General features: G+C 46.5%; 1 protein-coding gene across 1 annotated transcript in view; it reads right to left on the bottom strand.

Annotated features, from left to right (window-relative positions):
* Positions 1-16,989, bottom strand: part of SMO (smoothened, frizzled class receptor) — a 139,481-nt gene extending 122,492 nt beyond the window's left edge. The window contains exon 1 of the mRNA XM_086918892.1: positions 15,547-16,989. Within this exon, the coding sequence (XP_086775018.1) occupies positions 15,547-16,081 (535 nt within the window). The 5' untranslated portion in view covers positions 16,082-16,989. The remainder of the gene's footprint in view (positions 1-15,546) is intronic.
* Positions 16,990-17,547: the final 558 nt, after the last annotated feature.

The raw sequence follows: 17,547 nt of genomic DNA, 5'->3' as shown, positions 1-17,547 counted from the left end.
CTGAAGTACCGTGAAACTGTGGTTCAAATGGAGTCGCTGCATTCGCTATAACAGAGACTTACTAACGCATGTCTTACGATACTGATAAACGGTATCACAATATTCGCATTTTTAGTTTATTTTGAAGAAACGTCCCTTTTATTGACGCATTTGAGTTTTTACTTTTAACCGGTCCTGGTGGCGCTGCGGAAAGACTGCCCAACTATTTTTAAATGAGTATGTGCTAAAACATTCTACAGAGAAGTTGTTATCAGAATTCCCCCGAAAAACTTCTTGCTTAAATTTTCCAACGTGCGTTTGTCTAATGAATTAGTCCACCTTAGAATATCTAGGGACATCTCCAAGATCACGTTCCTCTATCGGAAACGACTATTCCCAGTTAAAGAGTTTTACTTCCTCTCTTGACAAAAAGTTTAAACTCTTAACGTCCCAGTGTCAAAAGCTAATACGAAAGAAGTTAGCTTCTTCTATCACAGTCTTTCAGGAGCTACAAAAGAGACCACTTGCTAAAAAGTAATCCTTGACGCAGAAGACCCACAGAGCCTCTGGTAACCCCGTTTGTTGTCAGCTGGATACAGGACAACTCGCAGCACCACTTATCAGGAACATTCCCCGTGCGTACAGGTTCTGACAGATACAATCTAAGAGCATGTGCTAAAGTAGGTGGCACTCTCTCACACTTGCGCAGACAGCTTCAGTTTCGTATTCCACCTACTGTAAAGACCGAGTTTAATTAAGCCTGACAAGACGGCCATGATGGAATGAGAAACGACCAAATTACATATAATTAAAAATATGTTAGTTAAGAAAAACAGAGACATGCTTCAGTAATCTGAATGGCCGCAATACACCTGTTTTGTACACTTTCAAAACCAATTCCGAAACAACGGGTCTCAAACGCTGACTTCCAGTAAGCGTCTCCGTCCTCTATCGTTCTGTATCACGTCTGTTCACGAGGTGGCCCTAAAGAACAAGCACGGTCCGCGTCGCAAAACGATTTCTTGTCTTTATGGGACCATGTGTTTCAAACCTTTTGCGACGGGAGGAAGGCAGACGAGCCCGTCCAAGTGGGCCGTCTGACAAAGAAAAAAGTCTACGTCAGACAAACCTCTTTCCCAATGGCCGGCCACCGTTCAGCATAAACGGTGACGCCGGAAAATGGGAAAGAGTGGAGGGGCTTAAAGCCTGTTACTGAAAGCTCCTAAAAAACATAAAATCCCGCCAGCGAGACTGCGCATGTGCGCAGCCCACACAGGTGAGACCTAATAAAGGAAAAAGGGGATTTCTCAAATGTGACAAAGAAGAACACAGGTCAACCAATTAAAAGGTTGTCACAGTGCCATACCCCATGGGAGAGACAAACACATCAAGATGAGTGAAAGCCATCCTATAAGCAAGCAAGCAAATGAAAGTACCAATAAACTGTCCTATAGTAACCAACGGGCAGGCACTAAGCCCACTGTTCATTTTTGCTAAGAGGTCTTTTTGCAAACAGGTAGCTAAAAACTATATGTAGGCTTGACCTAAAAGGGACCATCTGGCAGGAACATAGAGGCAGCTTCACATTTCTCCTTGCTCTGCTGAAGTGTGCTTCCTTTTATTTGGATGCATGACGAACCGAGCATGGGTATTAACAGGGCATGGTCATAATGTTTCATGCAAATCAGTGTGTGGTCATGCTGGAGAGGGAGGCTTCATGACGAACCGAGCATGGGTATTAACAGGGCATGGTCATAATGTTTCATGCAAATCAATGTGTGGTCATGCAGGAGGGGGAGGCTTTAGTTCCAGGCAACGGTCTGGAAGAACACACTGAGCTAGACAGACCCACTCAAGCATGAGTGGCTCAGAGAAGGCAGGTTGCATAGAGACCCATGTATACACGTGGGATAGAGGCACACCGGCTCTCACACACACCTGCCAGAGCATGCTAAGCCCTCCACAATGCAAAGTCTACATGACTAATGCAAGAGAGAGAGGAGACGGGGCTAGCAATAGGTTATTAATCGGAATGATGGCAGCTTGCACTGAATAAACGTCCCACATCAGTCATGACGAAGAAGATGCAGTCACCTATGCGGGTGATGTTGGTTGAGATGCAGGAGGTTCAGAGTCATGACCCATAAATGGTGCAGAAAGCATTGCAGGATTTATGCATGTAGTGCAGGGGGAAGAGTGAGAATAGATCCTGCAAGGCAAACCTAATCATTCATTTATGTGTGCATATCATACTTTGGATAATCTGGACTACATGGATACATTTTAACACAGATGTAATGCAGATTACCCAGAGGCTGCAGGTTCCCCTAAAATTCAGTCCTGTGATACAAATGCAAACTGTCGGGTTTGCCAAATCCAGACTGTTAGTATATTACCACTTGAAGGAGCAGTCCAGGACCTGAGACAAAGGAAAGCCTTTCCAGTGAGCTGAGAGAATTAAGCATCTCACATCAGCCTGGAGGATTGGAGCCAATGGCATGCCGTGTCACAGACACCTTGCTAGTGTTGCGTCACAACAACAGCACTTTACTTCCCAAAGAACGGTTAGCTCTCAGCAGCCTTTGGTGCAGGGAAATTCGGTCAGGAATGGCAAGGAAGAGATGGTGTTTAGGTTTTACACAGGCATGGTCGGATACGGTCTATCACCGATTTACATTGCTGTAAAAAAAATATATAAAACTACAGATTCATTCAGCCCTGCCGTCACCTTCAAGGTCAGGGTAGGCGCATCAATATAAGCTAGTCCACAAGACAAGGTTCATTTTAACAAGAGACAGGCAATTAGAGCAGAGAAGAATATCGGTTTTGCCATACTAGCTGTGTGATTTGTTTTCATATGTAGAGGATGTATGGCAGACAAACCTCTAGCTCCCTCATGGTGTTATTTTGTTAAAACGCTACATGCTGCCTGTTTTGTTCTTTATAGTGTTAGATGACAAGTTACAGACCAATATTGTATGGTAGTAGGCATGGATTCCAAAGTCCTTGAGAAAGCCGTCAACAGCCAGCTCGCCGCCTTCCTTGAATCCAACAACTCCCTTGATCCCTCTCAGTCCGGATTTCGAGCCAAACACAGCACCGAAACCGCCCTCATTGCAGCAACAGACGACATCCGAACACTACTGGATAACGGAGAAACAGCGGCCCTCATTCTACTCGACCTCTCCGCCGTCTGCCACATCACCCTCATACAACGCCTCAGCAACATCGGCATACAAGGAAAAGCCTTGGACTGGATCACCTTGTTCCTAGCTGGGAGAACTCAGAGAGTCGACTTCCCCCATTCATCTCAGAGGCCACTGAAGTCATCTGTGGAGTGCCACAAGGATCTTCACTCAGTCCCACCCTCTTCAACGTCTACATGAGCCCACTCGCATCAATCGCACGCCAACATAACCTCAACATCATCTCTTACGCCGACGACACCCAATTAATCCTTTCCCTCACCAAAGACCCCAACACCGCCAAAACCAATCTTCACGAAGGCATGAAAGAAGTAGCTGAATGGATGAAACACAGCCGCCTAAAACTCAACTCAGACAAAACGGAGGTGCTCATCCTAGGATCTTCCCCCTCTGCCTGGGACGACTCTTGGTGGCCTTCCGCTCTGGGCACAGCACCCACACCCACAGACCATGCATGTAACCTTGGCTTCATCCTAGACTCCTCTCTCTCGATGTCCAGACAAGTCAACGCAGTCTCATCCTCCTGCTTCAACGCACTTCGCATTCTCAAAAAGATCTTCCGCTGGATCTCCCTCAAGACAAGAAAGACTGTCACCCACGCACTGGTCACGAGTCGACTGGATTATGGCAACACACTTTACGCCGGAATCACAGCAAAATTACAGAAAAGACTCCAACGCATCCAAAACGCATCAGCGAGACTCATATTGTCATCCCTCGCCAAGATCATATCACCGGACACCTAAAAGACCTCCACTGGCTTTCCGTCAACAAAAGAATTACATTCCGTCTTCTCACCCACGCACACAAGGCCCTCTACAATCTAGGTCCCGAATGCCTCAACACCCGACTGTCCTTCTACAAACCCACCCGCCAACTTAGATCTTCCAATCAAGCCCTTGCCGCAGTCCCACGCATCCGAAAATCCACCATTGGAGGAAGACCCTTCTCCTTCTTGGCGGCCAAGACCTGGAACTCACTCCCCACCTGCCTCCGCCTTACTCAAAACCACACCTCCTTCAGAAAAGAACTTAAAACCTGGCTATTCGACAAATAATGAACCCCTTCCCAAGCGCCTTGAGACCCTCTGGGTGAGCAGTGCGCTATATAAATGCCCGAACGTGAACTTCCAACGCTAGGTTCAGGCTACCTGAACACACTAATATGGAATTATATAACGTTCCCAATATGCCCACTATGCAAGTATAAGACTTCTTATATTCAGCACACACTAGCATGTAATGCATGCATAACACACCATGGCTGTACGTCAACAGCCTCAAAATGGCATACATGTTTAGGTGTTCTCAGCACTTGCTCAGAGTAAGGCACCATTGCCACATCATAGATAACCGGAAATAAGATTCTCTAGTATTGATATAACTTTTTGTCAGGAGTTACTGATGTATTTTTTTCACATATACAGTGGCTTTTTGTCAGCTCTCTTAGTCCATTGGTCTGTTCAAGTGCCATTCACATTTTGCCTCCACCCACCATAGTATGCATATAGGCAATGGGTCGCTCATTCGTTCACTGGGGGGCTTGCTCTGTGAGAGGTGGCATTTTGCCTGCTCACGTGCACAGCCACCCGAAAAGGATCGCAATGTAGTTCCTGGACTGGCGTTTCTGAGCTGCATGCCCACTCAATTACTGTTAACTTTGCCAATGATTATTTTTGTAGTATTTGAGACTCCCGGGCTCACCTAATTGACAACATAAAAGGACTTTTGGAAGTGGAAAAACTAGCAAGTCTATCTCATGTGATTGTGCAAACTGAACACTCTGGGCATAAGGACTCCACCTTATGGGACACCTAGGGTATAAAGACCCAAACTTATGCAGAAAACAACTAAGTCTTCAAGCTGGTCCCTTCCACAACATGCTTATATATTCCTTATTTTTAGCTCTCAAACACTATGATTTTTTCTTTTACCTCTGGCCTACTATGGGAATATTTCGTCTAAGACTGAGTTGAGTTGTTGATTTTACTTGAAAGTATGCAACCCGTTGTCGGTACCCAGTCATAGGTATTGTTTATATTGTCATACTACTACTGTGACATGGTATGTAAACTGGGGGCATAAAAGTGGCCCTCATAGCTGAAAAAGTGGCCCATATTTGCAAATCAGGGCAGGTTTGAACGTGTACTCTATCGGTGTTTTCCAAGTTATGAATGACTGCATGCGTTTGTGCTTGCTTCAGGCAATGTATGGAAAATCAGCAGTCAAAACCGGACCCCCCAGCCCATAACAAAAGCCCACAAAAAAATAAGGAACGCCCACAGAATGACCTGTGAGATCAGCCCATATGAGACTTCCAGGCTACCCTATAGGCCAATCTGACCCCGAATGTAAATCTTTTCTTCGAGTTCGCGACTGAATGATTTCGTATTTTGCGTATGGTTTATGGCATATGGCCTCTTTCACAAACCTTTCAGTAACCACATTATTATTAGGTCTCAAAATACCATTTTTGCTTGCGTTTTATTCACAAACTATTTGCCTTCGTGTTTCTGGGCTGGCACTCATTTGTGATGTCATTATTTGTGATGTATTTTAGGGATGAATAAAACTTTCCTACACTTAAAGGTTTGAAAAAGTTTGTACAAAAAATAGGTGTTGGCTGTTCCTTTGGACCCGTCTTAGCAGTCCTTTCATAGTCGTGTTGAATAAAAGAAAGTAAATTATATTGAAAAGGAATCTTGTCTTCTGAACTTAAAGATTTCTGGAGGCTTACAATTCTTGAGAACTAATGTAAGATTGGTACCCTGATCATATAAATTAAAACTTAGGGGACACGTTTTCCTTTTATTGGACATCTAGGTTTCCTGCATCCATTAACGTATTTCTTTTATGCTATTATGGGGACTTATGAAGTGGAGTGCATACATTCTACAGACATCATCTCTGGTTTGATTTCTTTTAAAGAACATTTTCAGAACCCCCTTCAGTGGATCATGGGGCAAGCAAGAGTTATTGGGCCCACCTGCGGTGGTTGATGCCTTTTACTCCTGATGTCCTGGCGGCTGACCTACCACCGATCCTGCTCAACTGGGCCAAGCACACCTTCTGCACCCGACTCTCAGTTGGGTAGCATCAGATGAGTAGTCAAGGCTCCTTCGGGAGGGAAGCGCAGATACAGGTGAGTGAACACAACTTATATATCAACATGCAAATGGCAGGAACAATAAATAGATGTCTAGTCAAATACTTGTTTTTATATAGAAAGAAGTATTTTTATGCTAATTCTAGACATGCAAAAGTAAACTACATTCAAAAGCATGTTGGGGCTCTTGTATGTGTGACGTCACTTCTTGTCCCACTAACGATAGTGCAACGGGTTCAATGTTATTCCCTATCCAGTGATGGCCACACTCAGGTAATGTAAACTATTAGAGCGTACTCAAGAGTTCTCCATTCTGACTCCTGTCGGAAGTTCAGTCACAGAAGTTTAAGGGGTTGAGTACCGATTGCAGTATGTCCACCTGGGCCCCATAGGCACAGTTCGTGATTTACCTGCTCCTGTGCTATGGAATCCCTCAGCTGCACAGCAAAGTTCTGCTCGGGACCGGCAAAGTCAAGCTGCGCGCGGCCACTCGCAGAAGCAACCCACAGGCGCAGGCTCTCTCTTCTGAGCCACGCTACCAGCTGGTACCAGCGATCAGGGTTGTTCCCGCTCCAGTGATTGCTCAAAAAGTCACACTTGGTGCGGAGGAGGGGATCTGATCTCCGTGGTCCATCAGGGTTCGGAGATGTTTGATCCTTTGACTTCCTTCAGCATAGTTCGAAGTATTCGGGCCAGACCCACTTTGGTCACAGCAGCAGTTTCTCATTCCTGGCCAACTGCCTGAATCATTTGCCTAACCGTCTCCAGTGGCCCCTCCTGGCATAAGGGGGCAACATCACAGCAATCACGAGTAAGGACCTGCTGACCTGGCTTTGATGTTCACGGTGGCCCCCTCTCTGGCACACGAGGCCACCCACCACAAGGTCGTGCAGGCCTGGTGCCCTCCACCCAACCCTCGCTCCTTGGCTCAGTCCACACTGCCCCTCCTGGCACAAGAGGGTGCTCAAATTAATCCAGCACACTGGCCATAGCCTGATCGGTGCAAGAGTTGATTCCTCATACTTCACGTAGGGGGTCCACACAACAGGGCTCCCCCTGGACCTTATTCTTTCCAATGTTCTCCTCTTCCTCACAGGGCAAACTAGTCTTGGTGAAAAGGCAGGCAATGGTGCACGAGAACAGGTGGTCTTGGTTTCCCTGGGCGGTGTCATCTAACCCAGCAGAGAGACTAGCAGGCCTGGGCCCCCAGTTCTGGTCACAGGCAGAAGCCTTGCAGAGCTTCCCCTCCTCGCACAGCCAGTCTGGCTGCTTGGCAGATGACAAATTTTGGGGTCTCAAACTCCCCTAATCATAGTCCTTTTCCAGACACAAAATGTAATTTAGCACCTGTGTGTTTGAAGTTTTATGTTGGGGTTCCGCTTCTCTGAAATGAACACCTTTCACCTTTCTTCTTCCTCCTGAAGGAAGTCTGTCAAAGCAGGTAGGACTCCGAAGCATATTAACACCATCGATGCTAGTGTTATTTTCCTCCTGTGCTGAACATTATTTATTCCCATTGTTCATGACGAGCTCAGCTCGTCATGAGTGTATGGAGGTGTACATCATGACGAGCTGAGCTCGTCATGAGCGTCGAAGGAGTTAAGCCACAACAAAATTCATGGGAGTGACCAGAGTTCAAGACTGGATGTCAGCCATAGTGATATGTGCACCTAAAGGTTAATCCTGGGCTCCCAGCCCTTCTCTTTATGATTCCCTTATCAGCCCCATCTCCCTCTTCCAGAGATATGTCCAGGCCTCTTTCTTGGGATCTATCATTGACTCAGGACCCCTTTGTAATGCACACAGAGAGCCTGGCTCTCCCATCATCCAGTGTATGTCCCTCCCATCTTACAGGAAGGCAGCAATACACAAATCGGGAGGGGGGGGGGGATCTTCCACTCCTCATGTTTTCCACCGGACGACCTGGGCTTCAAACAATGGATTCCAAGGTCCCCCATGTAATGTACCAGTGCAGGCACACTTGCACTCAGTGTACATCCACAGCACACTTACTGCACAGCAATGTAATCCTCATGTATTATGCCACCACAAGCATAACTACAAGAAGCAAAAGCATTCATCCTGTGCACACTGTTCAGTACTGGAGCCTTTCTGTATTGTACTAAAGTGTGTTATTTTAAAAACACACACTGTCAGCATACACACATTAACCATGTGCCATTGTACCACACTTCACTCCTTGATTGGTGTACTTCTTGCGAGCACACAAGCACTCAGCACATTTCCATCACGCACGCCCTTCCACATTTACCTGATGTATGCCAAGGGTGAGTTAAGCACACAGCAGCGGACCTTTTAAAAACGGGAGTAAGCCTGTCTGCCTCACTCCAGTGACACAGGGTATTAAGCATTGGCAAAGTCAATAGGTCTCGCCCACGCAAGACCTTAGCTATGGCAATGTGTTTTAGCCATGTTGTACGCCAGTGTGGCTGCTGTTCAGCATGGCTAAAAGTTAGGGGTGAGGAGTCGATGGAGTAGATTGGAGTGGGGTAGATTGGAGTACATAGTGATAGGGTAGATTGATTAGAGAGGAGTGGGGCAGACTGGGTTAGAATTAAGTGGGTCCGATTGCGGTGGTGGATGGTAGAGTGGAGCAGAATTTATAGATTGCAGTGGTGTAGACTGGGGCTAAGAGTGTGGTAGACTATAGTGGGGCAGATTATGGTGGAGTAAATGGGGGAAGAGTGAAATAGGGTAGAATAGAATCGGGTAGACTCGGTGGATTAGAGTAGGGTAGATCGGAATGGAGTGGGGTAGATTGGAGTAGGGTAGGGTAGACTGGAGTGGGATAGATTAGGAAGGGGTGGTGTAGATTGGAGTGGGGTGGATGGAGTAGATTGGAGTGGGTTCAAATGGAGTGAAGTGGAGTGGGGTGGAGTGGAGCGAGATAGACTAGGGTAGATTGGAGTGAAGGTGGATAGATTGGAGTGGGGCAGACTGAGGTACACTTGAGTGGGGTAGAGTGATGTACGATAGAGTGGAGTGGAGATTGAGGTGGAGTAAAATTGAATGACTGGGGTAGATTGGACTGGGGTCTGGGGGCTACACTGTCTGTTACGATTAGACCTAAAAAATAATACTGTACTGCCCTCTGTCTAGCACATCCTCGCTAGCAAGCATGATTTTCACACAAATGCTCTCACTTTGAAGTCAGAAAATGAAAAGTAAACACTAAGGTCCCTGGAAGTCAGAGTCTGACATTCGACCTCTATCTCTGAATGGACAGCAAATGTGACACAATAAGAACAATATTTAACCTCTTGCGTGCTGATGACGAGCTCAGCTTGTCATGCAGCACGGTGGCGCTGTGCGGATGACGAGCTGAGCTCGTCATGACCTCCGCAGAACGCCCACGCGGGGATAATTACCCTGCTGTGCTGGGTGTTCCATTAAGCGGGCCTGGCCATGACAAGGTCAGCTCGTCATCAGCACAGCGCCACCGTGCTGCATGACGAGCCAAGCTCGTCATCGGCACCGTGGCGCCCCCGCGCCGCCGGGGAATTAGCCCCGCGGCAATGGAGTTAAAGGCCTATTTACAGAAATCGAGCTCTAGCGGAAGGATATTGTAAATAGGATATGGTCTAAGGGAGGGACTAACTCAAGCTGGATAGCCTAAAACAAAAAAAGCCAGCAAATAGAAATCAAGCAAATTTGAGTTACAAACCACAAATCCAATGGTAAACAATGGACAGAATGCATTCCCAGGAAAGCTTTCTGAATGTCCCCAAGATGTTGTTGGCAAACCAGACAGCTAAACAGGTCCTGTTCACTACTACTGATCACAACATGGTATGCTGCCACTGCATCGCTTGAGCTGCCTAACTCCTGGTTAAGCCTTCCTTGTTTTCACTAACTCCAGGTTATGGCGGTAGCCTTCCACCACTATGAGGACAGTTCTTTGGGCGCCCCTCCTGGTCCAACAAGACCACAATCTGTGAAACAGGCCTATATCACGATGCACATGCATGATCCGTATTAGCTTGAACAAAAAAAAAAATCTGCATTAAGGATCCAGACTACAGTACAGTTGGGTACTCTGGGCAGGGGTACACCTCTCTTACCATGCAGAGGACTCTTCTGTCCCAACAGACATGCATTGTTGTTAAGTGTATATTGGCACTAAGCAGTTCATGGACAAATTATGTCAGGGCATCATAACAAAGGTGGAAGGTGCTGCCTAATGTGCATTTATAAGCATGTGTTAAGAATGGGAATCCTGACACACCACCACCAACCCTGTGTCCAATGAAGTATCGCTATTTTCTTTGTGGTGAGTCTGTCAACAGCGCGGTATGCGTTACGGTGAGCTTATGCAAGGCTTTGAAGGCATATTTGTAGTGCTTAAACTATACCACTTAGTGGTAGTTGTGGTTATACTCCTATACCATCATCTGTACACATAATAACCTTCTTGTGTAGGTCATCATTCTGTCTGTCAATGTTCAGGTCAAGAATATTAAACCTATAGCAAGTGTTCTCTTGGGACTTAACACCCCACACAGGATAGATGTGACGAGACACAGGGTAGGAACATGATGCAAGTCCCAGACTAAAGTGAGAGGCAGGATAGGTCAAGGCTATTGGTGGAAGAAAAGACGGACTCGTGCTCTGGGTCACAGGCAGGACTGTGACAAGCAGAATTGGCTGATGCTGTTACAGGCAGGAAATACTGCAGTACACATACAAGACTGGGTGACAAGGAGTATAAACTGATGCTGTGACAGGCAAGAAAGAAAGGTGCTGTGGGTAACAGGCAGTAATGACAGTTGCTTAGGGTAACAAGCAGCACAAGATGATATTCTGTGTAACAGCAGGCCTGGTTGATGCTGGAACAGACAGCTGAAGGGAAGTATAAGCCAGTGTTCTTGGTAACACACAGCATCTTATAATAGGAAGAATACAATGCTGCTGCAAGGGTGACAGGTAGGATTTGCTATCTTCAGAGAGACCGGCATGGTGGGTTTAGATAGTGTCTGATGAGATGCAATGGCGGATTGGTAGTATTTGTCATTTTCAAGTAAGACTGAAGCTCACAAAACTTAAACAAATATGACAGAACAAACAAACAATTGACAGTGAAAGATATACACTCAAAACAACTTTGATAATCAACTGACCAGGCCCAACAGCCAATGAACAGAACACTCATATCAAAGATACCAAAAAGACTGTGCTACACTTAAAACAGCATTTAATATAGCAGGTTGACAGGCAGGACAGATCAGTGTTCTGGGTAATGAGCAAGAATGACTGCTGTTGTGACAGGCAGGAAGATTCAGCGGTTCACAGACAAGATGGCAGATGTAGCAGGCTCCTCTACCCAAGAGCATGCAAATAAATATGCCACACACGGAGCTCTGTAACAGAAGTCTTTATTCCTCAGCATATGGTCATTCACTGCACTCCGATTATGTCATAACCATTAATAACCACACCTAACACATCCCAGCAAGTTACATAATTCGTCTGTTAAGTCAGCCCAGAACCGCAAGGGTCCTAGTGCAGTCTCACTACACTACAGAGAGGATGCAATTAAATACCATGTTTCCCTTTAAAATCACTGCTTCAGTTTTATAATACATAGTCATCAATTTCCAAATTAACTGCACACACTCCTCACCTCACTTATTGTTGACAAACTGATCTGGCAACATCTTGTATGATCCTGAATCTGCACCATCTTTCAGAATATTACAATCAAATCACTGATATACTCAAAAAAGTTATTTCTCCTAGTTATGCCGCTGCATCTTCCACGCAAACAACTAATCTCTTTCAGCACAACAAACATTTTCAGCTATACAAACAACCAACCCCTTACGATCCCTTCACACCGTCACAAAATTCCTCTTCAGCCTCTTATATTGTTGGTCGTTAGCTGGGCAAGCTTTAGTATGAGATATTACTACTACGCCTATACCACAGCTTATTATAGTGCCCTATGGTGCCACTTGTACCCTCTTCAATGTACCCTCTCTATCCACCAAATTCTCCTTCCAATTACGTGGATGCTGTGATTAGTAGATAGGCTGAAGATGTCAGCAAAGGACACAGCCCTTGCTGCTACGGTCTTATGGCTTCACACAACTGAACCCAACAGTTTACATGTTGGTCAAGCATTGGTTCCTATTTGTTAGAATTCACCCTAAATGTATCTACATTTGAATTCAGTGATTAAGCAATTTGTATAAAGTCTGTGGAGGCTTAAAAGGACGAGCCTGACAGGGCCTTTTAAAAATGCAGTTAAAAACACCCCTCACACATACAACCAAAGTTAGAGCACGCAAATGTTCGTGCAATCCTTCCGGGTCAAAAGGAAATGGACGGGTCGGAGCCGGTGTCAACTTCTGAGTTTCTATGTAACATAAAGGGAAAGAAAGCACGAAATGGGAAGTGCGAACCATAGGTGGATGCATAGGGTTGGGGAATACTAGAATAAGTATCCCACATTTCCTAGTAGGTTTCCGTGAAACTTGCCATTCAAACTCCCACGCACCGGAAGTGGTTCGTAACCAATAGCAACAACCGAGTTGCTGCGAGTAAAACCAAACTTCATTGGCTGATCGCATATTTTGAGGCAGCCTACAGAACCACAACTCTTCATAAATAATGAGAGAGACACTCTGGCACTACAGTGAGTTATAAATGGGTATGTTTTGATTATCTCACTATAAAGACACAGTATTATGAGGAAAATAGTATGAAGAAAAGTAGTCAGGAACCTTTACTTTTAGGTCAACATAACGAAAATAAAAGGAACATTGGAAATGTATTTTTCGTATTATCTGTAGCAAAAAAAGGAGACAAAAATGAAGCGGTAAGCATGGAAACAATATGGTTACTGAATGGCAAAGGTTAGGGTAGAGGTCAAGGTTGAAGCTGAATTACTGCCTATATTTAGATTTGGGGTTCCTATAAGTGGTTAAGATTTAGTATTAGAGATAGGTGTACTGAGGGGAGATATGGGTAATGGCTGTCGAAATGCATTTTTTTGCATAACGTGTATTTCTGTAGGCGTTTTGTTACTGTACCCCATCCAAATTTAAATACAACTTTCGTTTTGAGGATTCTTTAAAGGCAGGTTCTTCAAAGCAGTATATTTTCCCAAAAATACTGATCATTCCAGCTTGGAAATGAATGCTTCCCAGAACAGCTACCAGTTTTTAAAAATTAACTCAAGTTTTTCCTTCAACCACCTTTCTGCTTTAGCTGTCTTACTAGTTTCTTGTTTTCCCCAAAAATAAAAGTTATACAAATAAAAAAACAATTAACACATACGATACATGCATATAAATAAACAAACATACAAGGGCTTTCCATCAGCCCTCTTCACCGACAGTTCAAGTGTCATTCAGACTGTGCCTCAGCGCACCGCAGCATACATAGGGCATATGCAGATGGCTCCGCCCACTTCAGCTTGTGGCCCTTTACTGTGTATTATCTTCAACAAGGAGCTACAGGGGTCCTAAAGCAATGAGGTCAAGCCCCCACTCACTGGTTCAACACAACTATATGACCTGACGCTTATTCTTGAACAGGTCTTTTGGATTTCAACGTGTCTTATAGCTCCCACCCTTTGGTGTGCTAGCTGGGCAGTTAGTACATATACTGTCCCTTATCATGAATCCATGGTAGTGCTAATGACGAGAACCCGAGCTCACTGGGGAGAACCAACTAATGAACTCCGATGGTGTTACTTCCGTGAGGCACTCCATATCTTTTCGCGCATTTTTGGGTGTTTGCTTTTCTGTTATACATTGCACCGGACAGTAGGATGTATGAAGAGGGAACAGAATATTAAACTGAACATGGATTCAGGATAAGGGACAGTATATGTACTAACTGCCCAGCTATCACACCAAAGGGAGGGAGCTATAAGACACGTTGAAATCCAAAAGACCAGTTCAAGAAAAAGCATCAGGTCATATAGTTGTGTTGAGCCCTTCACTGTGTAACAGCATTTGTCATGTGCACATCTGCTTAAAAGTAGCCCATTTCAGTGGCTGGGCATAGGCATGCCACCTTTAGACAACGGCGGCAAATGTTGGGGACAAATAACAACGCTGCAGGTTTGCTTAGGCCAGAGCTGTTGGTGCTGTCAGTGCTCGTTGTTTGTCTAAGTGAGTCATCCTGGGTGACAGATACCCTGATAAGCACCGCCAGAGGGACTTCAGCTGCACCTCAAGGCCCAACAAACATGGCCTTGGAGGGCGGGCTATAGTCTTTGACGTGAGGTCATGACTAACGTACACACGTTTGGAATAATAAGCAAAGACGCAAAGTAACTGAAGGCTGCCCACAGGCACCGCAAGTGGTCAATCCTAAGCCATCCCTCTCTTTAAAGAGTAGCCAACTTTGAGCCTCTGGATGAGCAGAAACAGCCAACTTGTAAGGAGCCGTGAGACATCACGAGTGGTCTGATGCACTCGGGGCTTTCTCAAGTTTGGGGATGTGTGGTGGTCTCAAGGGAGCTGTGGGGAGGCTGGCAACTAGGCGAGCATCTGTTGGCATCTAAGGGGCTTCTGGAAGCTATGTGAAGGGCAGATAGAGGCTTTGTGACTGTCAGGCGCTATTTCAAAGTCTTTCAGGGCAATTTAGAGGTTTGCGGGGGGGGGGGGTGCAAGCATCTTCATGTGGGTGCTTCCCGAGCAAGCAACATGAAGGAAGCCCTGTGAGTGATGTTAAAATGAGGGCCTGTGGATCTGGCTATGCAGTGGACGAATTGGGCTAAATTAGGGTATATCTGAGAGCCTCGTGAAGGGGCACTAATCACTACAGTTTTGTAGCACAATGCACCCACAGATACAATTGTTGTTTCGCACAACATTGGTTCTGTTGCCTTTTAGACGACATACTTCTAATAATGAGTACATTTATTGACACTGTTCGCTACACAAAGTGCATCCATGGGCATCAACAAAAAGCTGCTGGTATAACTCTCATTGGCAATCCTTTTCTCAATCTCTGAAGAATAGGAGACTAGGGGCCAGATGTATCAAACGGTTTTGCCCATTCTGTGTCTATGGGGGAAATATGTTGTTACATATGGCCTTAGTGAGCCAGCAGAGCGATTCAGGCCTGCAGCCTTCAGGATGCACACAGTAAGGGCCTACAAGTCCCAGCATGCAAGCTGTTCTTGATTTTGGCTAAAAGGACACACGTGGTATGAGGTCACTCAGCAGCTGTGGCCTTCTTGACAACTCATGCCATGCATGCACTGATGCGGGAGGCTCACCTGACCAGAGAAGTAGCTTGTCGTGCGCATCCTCCTGGGAGCTCGAGTCCTCGGCCAGGGCGGTGGAGGTGAGGCCGTAGGGCAGGTGGGACCCCAGGCAGGCGTTGTACTTCAAGGCTTCGCAGGTGGCCGTCTTCTTGCACCGGTCAAAGTAGAAAGTCTCGTTGCCAGCTTGGGCACCCGCTGGTCGAGGCAGCAGAAGCATCAACGCCCACAGCAGCCAGAACCCCCTCGCCAGGACCTGCTCTCCCCTAGATATTTTGGGGGTCCTTTTCTTCACGTGGGCAGGACCCCGGGGGTCCACAACTGCAAAAGTACAGAGTTTCTGGCTCATCTCAACCAGAAGTACAGCAGACCCCCAACAGCCCACCTTGTTTCCTGCTGGATGGTCTGAGTAACCCCGAAATCCAACAAGCTTTTGGGCGCCCTCGTTCCATACGGGCCTCAGATGATGTCCCACCTTGTTCTTCTGTGGAAGATTCCGGGATCCACCTGACCCGAGGTGCCTCCGGGGCTGGACCACCTCGTTTCCCATCGGAGGCTTGATGAACCCACCAGGTCCAGCTGGCCCCAGTCGCACCTCCTCGCGACCCGTCAGAGGTCCCTGGGAGACCCCTCCAAATCCTTCCGCCTTCTGGTAACGTCACTATTCTCTCTGGAGCCCAGGGATCCTACCAACCCACCGGGCCCAGTCCGTCCCACCTCCCTCACCATAGGACGGTGTAAAGGGAACCCCAAAAGCCGTCTACAGCCTGCGCTGCCTCCATCCCTCTACCCATCAGCGGGCCGATTCTCATCCTCGTGCCATCCGATGCTTCGAGGGGGCGCAACAATCCTCAACAGGCCGGCGTGGGAAACCTCGGCCTCTCGGAGAATCCTCCCCGCCAGGATATCCCCTCCAGGGCGGGTTGGGGGCCTCCGGCCATCCCGTCACACGTAGGCTCGCCCCCTCCTCCACTTCCAAGCTCAGTGGAACTTCAGGGCCAGACAGAGGTTCCTCTGTGCCATCCTCGCAGGTCCGCCCGTAGGCGCTTCCACGGAACCAGAAACGGCTTTCAAAAGCCAAGAAACGAGCACTCGTTTTCCCCCTTCCTAACCACAGCATCCAGAAGAAAAATCTTGCACGCCGCCACTGGTGTACCTTTGTACAGAAGGGGACAATGTCCCGCGGTCCGCCTCTCCACGCTCCCTCCTCAGCCCTCCAAAAAACCCTCAGCGCCGCCGTACAACTTTCTCTTCAAGATACAGCCGCTTCTTCGCGGCTTTATTTCACCCGATCTTCCGCCTCTGGTGGGAAAAAAAAGTGGAGATTTCCAACTTTCTGAAGAGAAGTTTCTTCGTAACGTTCGGAAAGTTAAGTTTCGTCCTCCTCAGCGGCTCTCTTTGTGGCTCCTTGTGTTTTTTCCCCTCTCTCCCTCCCTCGCTCCTTGGCGAGATTCTCTCAGGAATGCAACATGTTGGAGGCAGACTAAAGAAAGACAAAAAAAACAGCCTTTCCCCTCCCCCTGGCGGTGCTCCTCCCCGTCCCCTTTAGGAGAAGTGGGAGGAATTGAGGGGGACGAGAGGAAAAAAAGCAAAACATTGAGACGAGGGGAGTCAGCCTCACAGCGTCAAGTACTTAAAAAAAAAAAAAGTTTTAAAAAAAGTAAACAAAAACGCAATACGCTAGAGATGACACCCAAGGGTATCTCTTGTTTATTTGGATTTTTAACTCTGAAGAACACAAAGACGTCTCCAAAGTGAGCAACTATCCTGTTTTAAGTAAGTACAGTACAGATAGGTAGGTAGCGTCACGTAGTTTTAAATGCTGATGCCCCGCATTTACACCTCCAGAGCGCCCCAAAGTTATGACTTCTTAGTTTTGAACACAGCCTTTCTTGAAGGTCCACGTTTTTCAAATGAAAATTCAGCTTTCATGTTTTTTTTTTCTTCACAAATAATTTGTACGTTCCATATTTCTTTACGTAAAGTGCACATCTGTCCCCTAAACATTATTTTTAA

The sequence above is a fragment of the Lissotriton vulgaris genome, chromosome 1_1, assembly GCF_964263255.1.
Source record: "Lissotriton vulgaris chromosome 1_1, aLisVul1.2, whole genome shotgun sequence".
Classification (NCBI taxonomy): domain Eukaryota; kingdom Metazoa; phylum Chordata; class Amphibia; order Caudata; family Salamandridae; genus Lissotriton; species Lissotriton vulgaris.
Note: the sequence above shows the minus strand (reverse complement) of the source record. Positions and strands in the feature narration are given on the sequence as shown.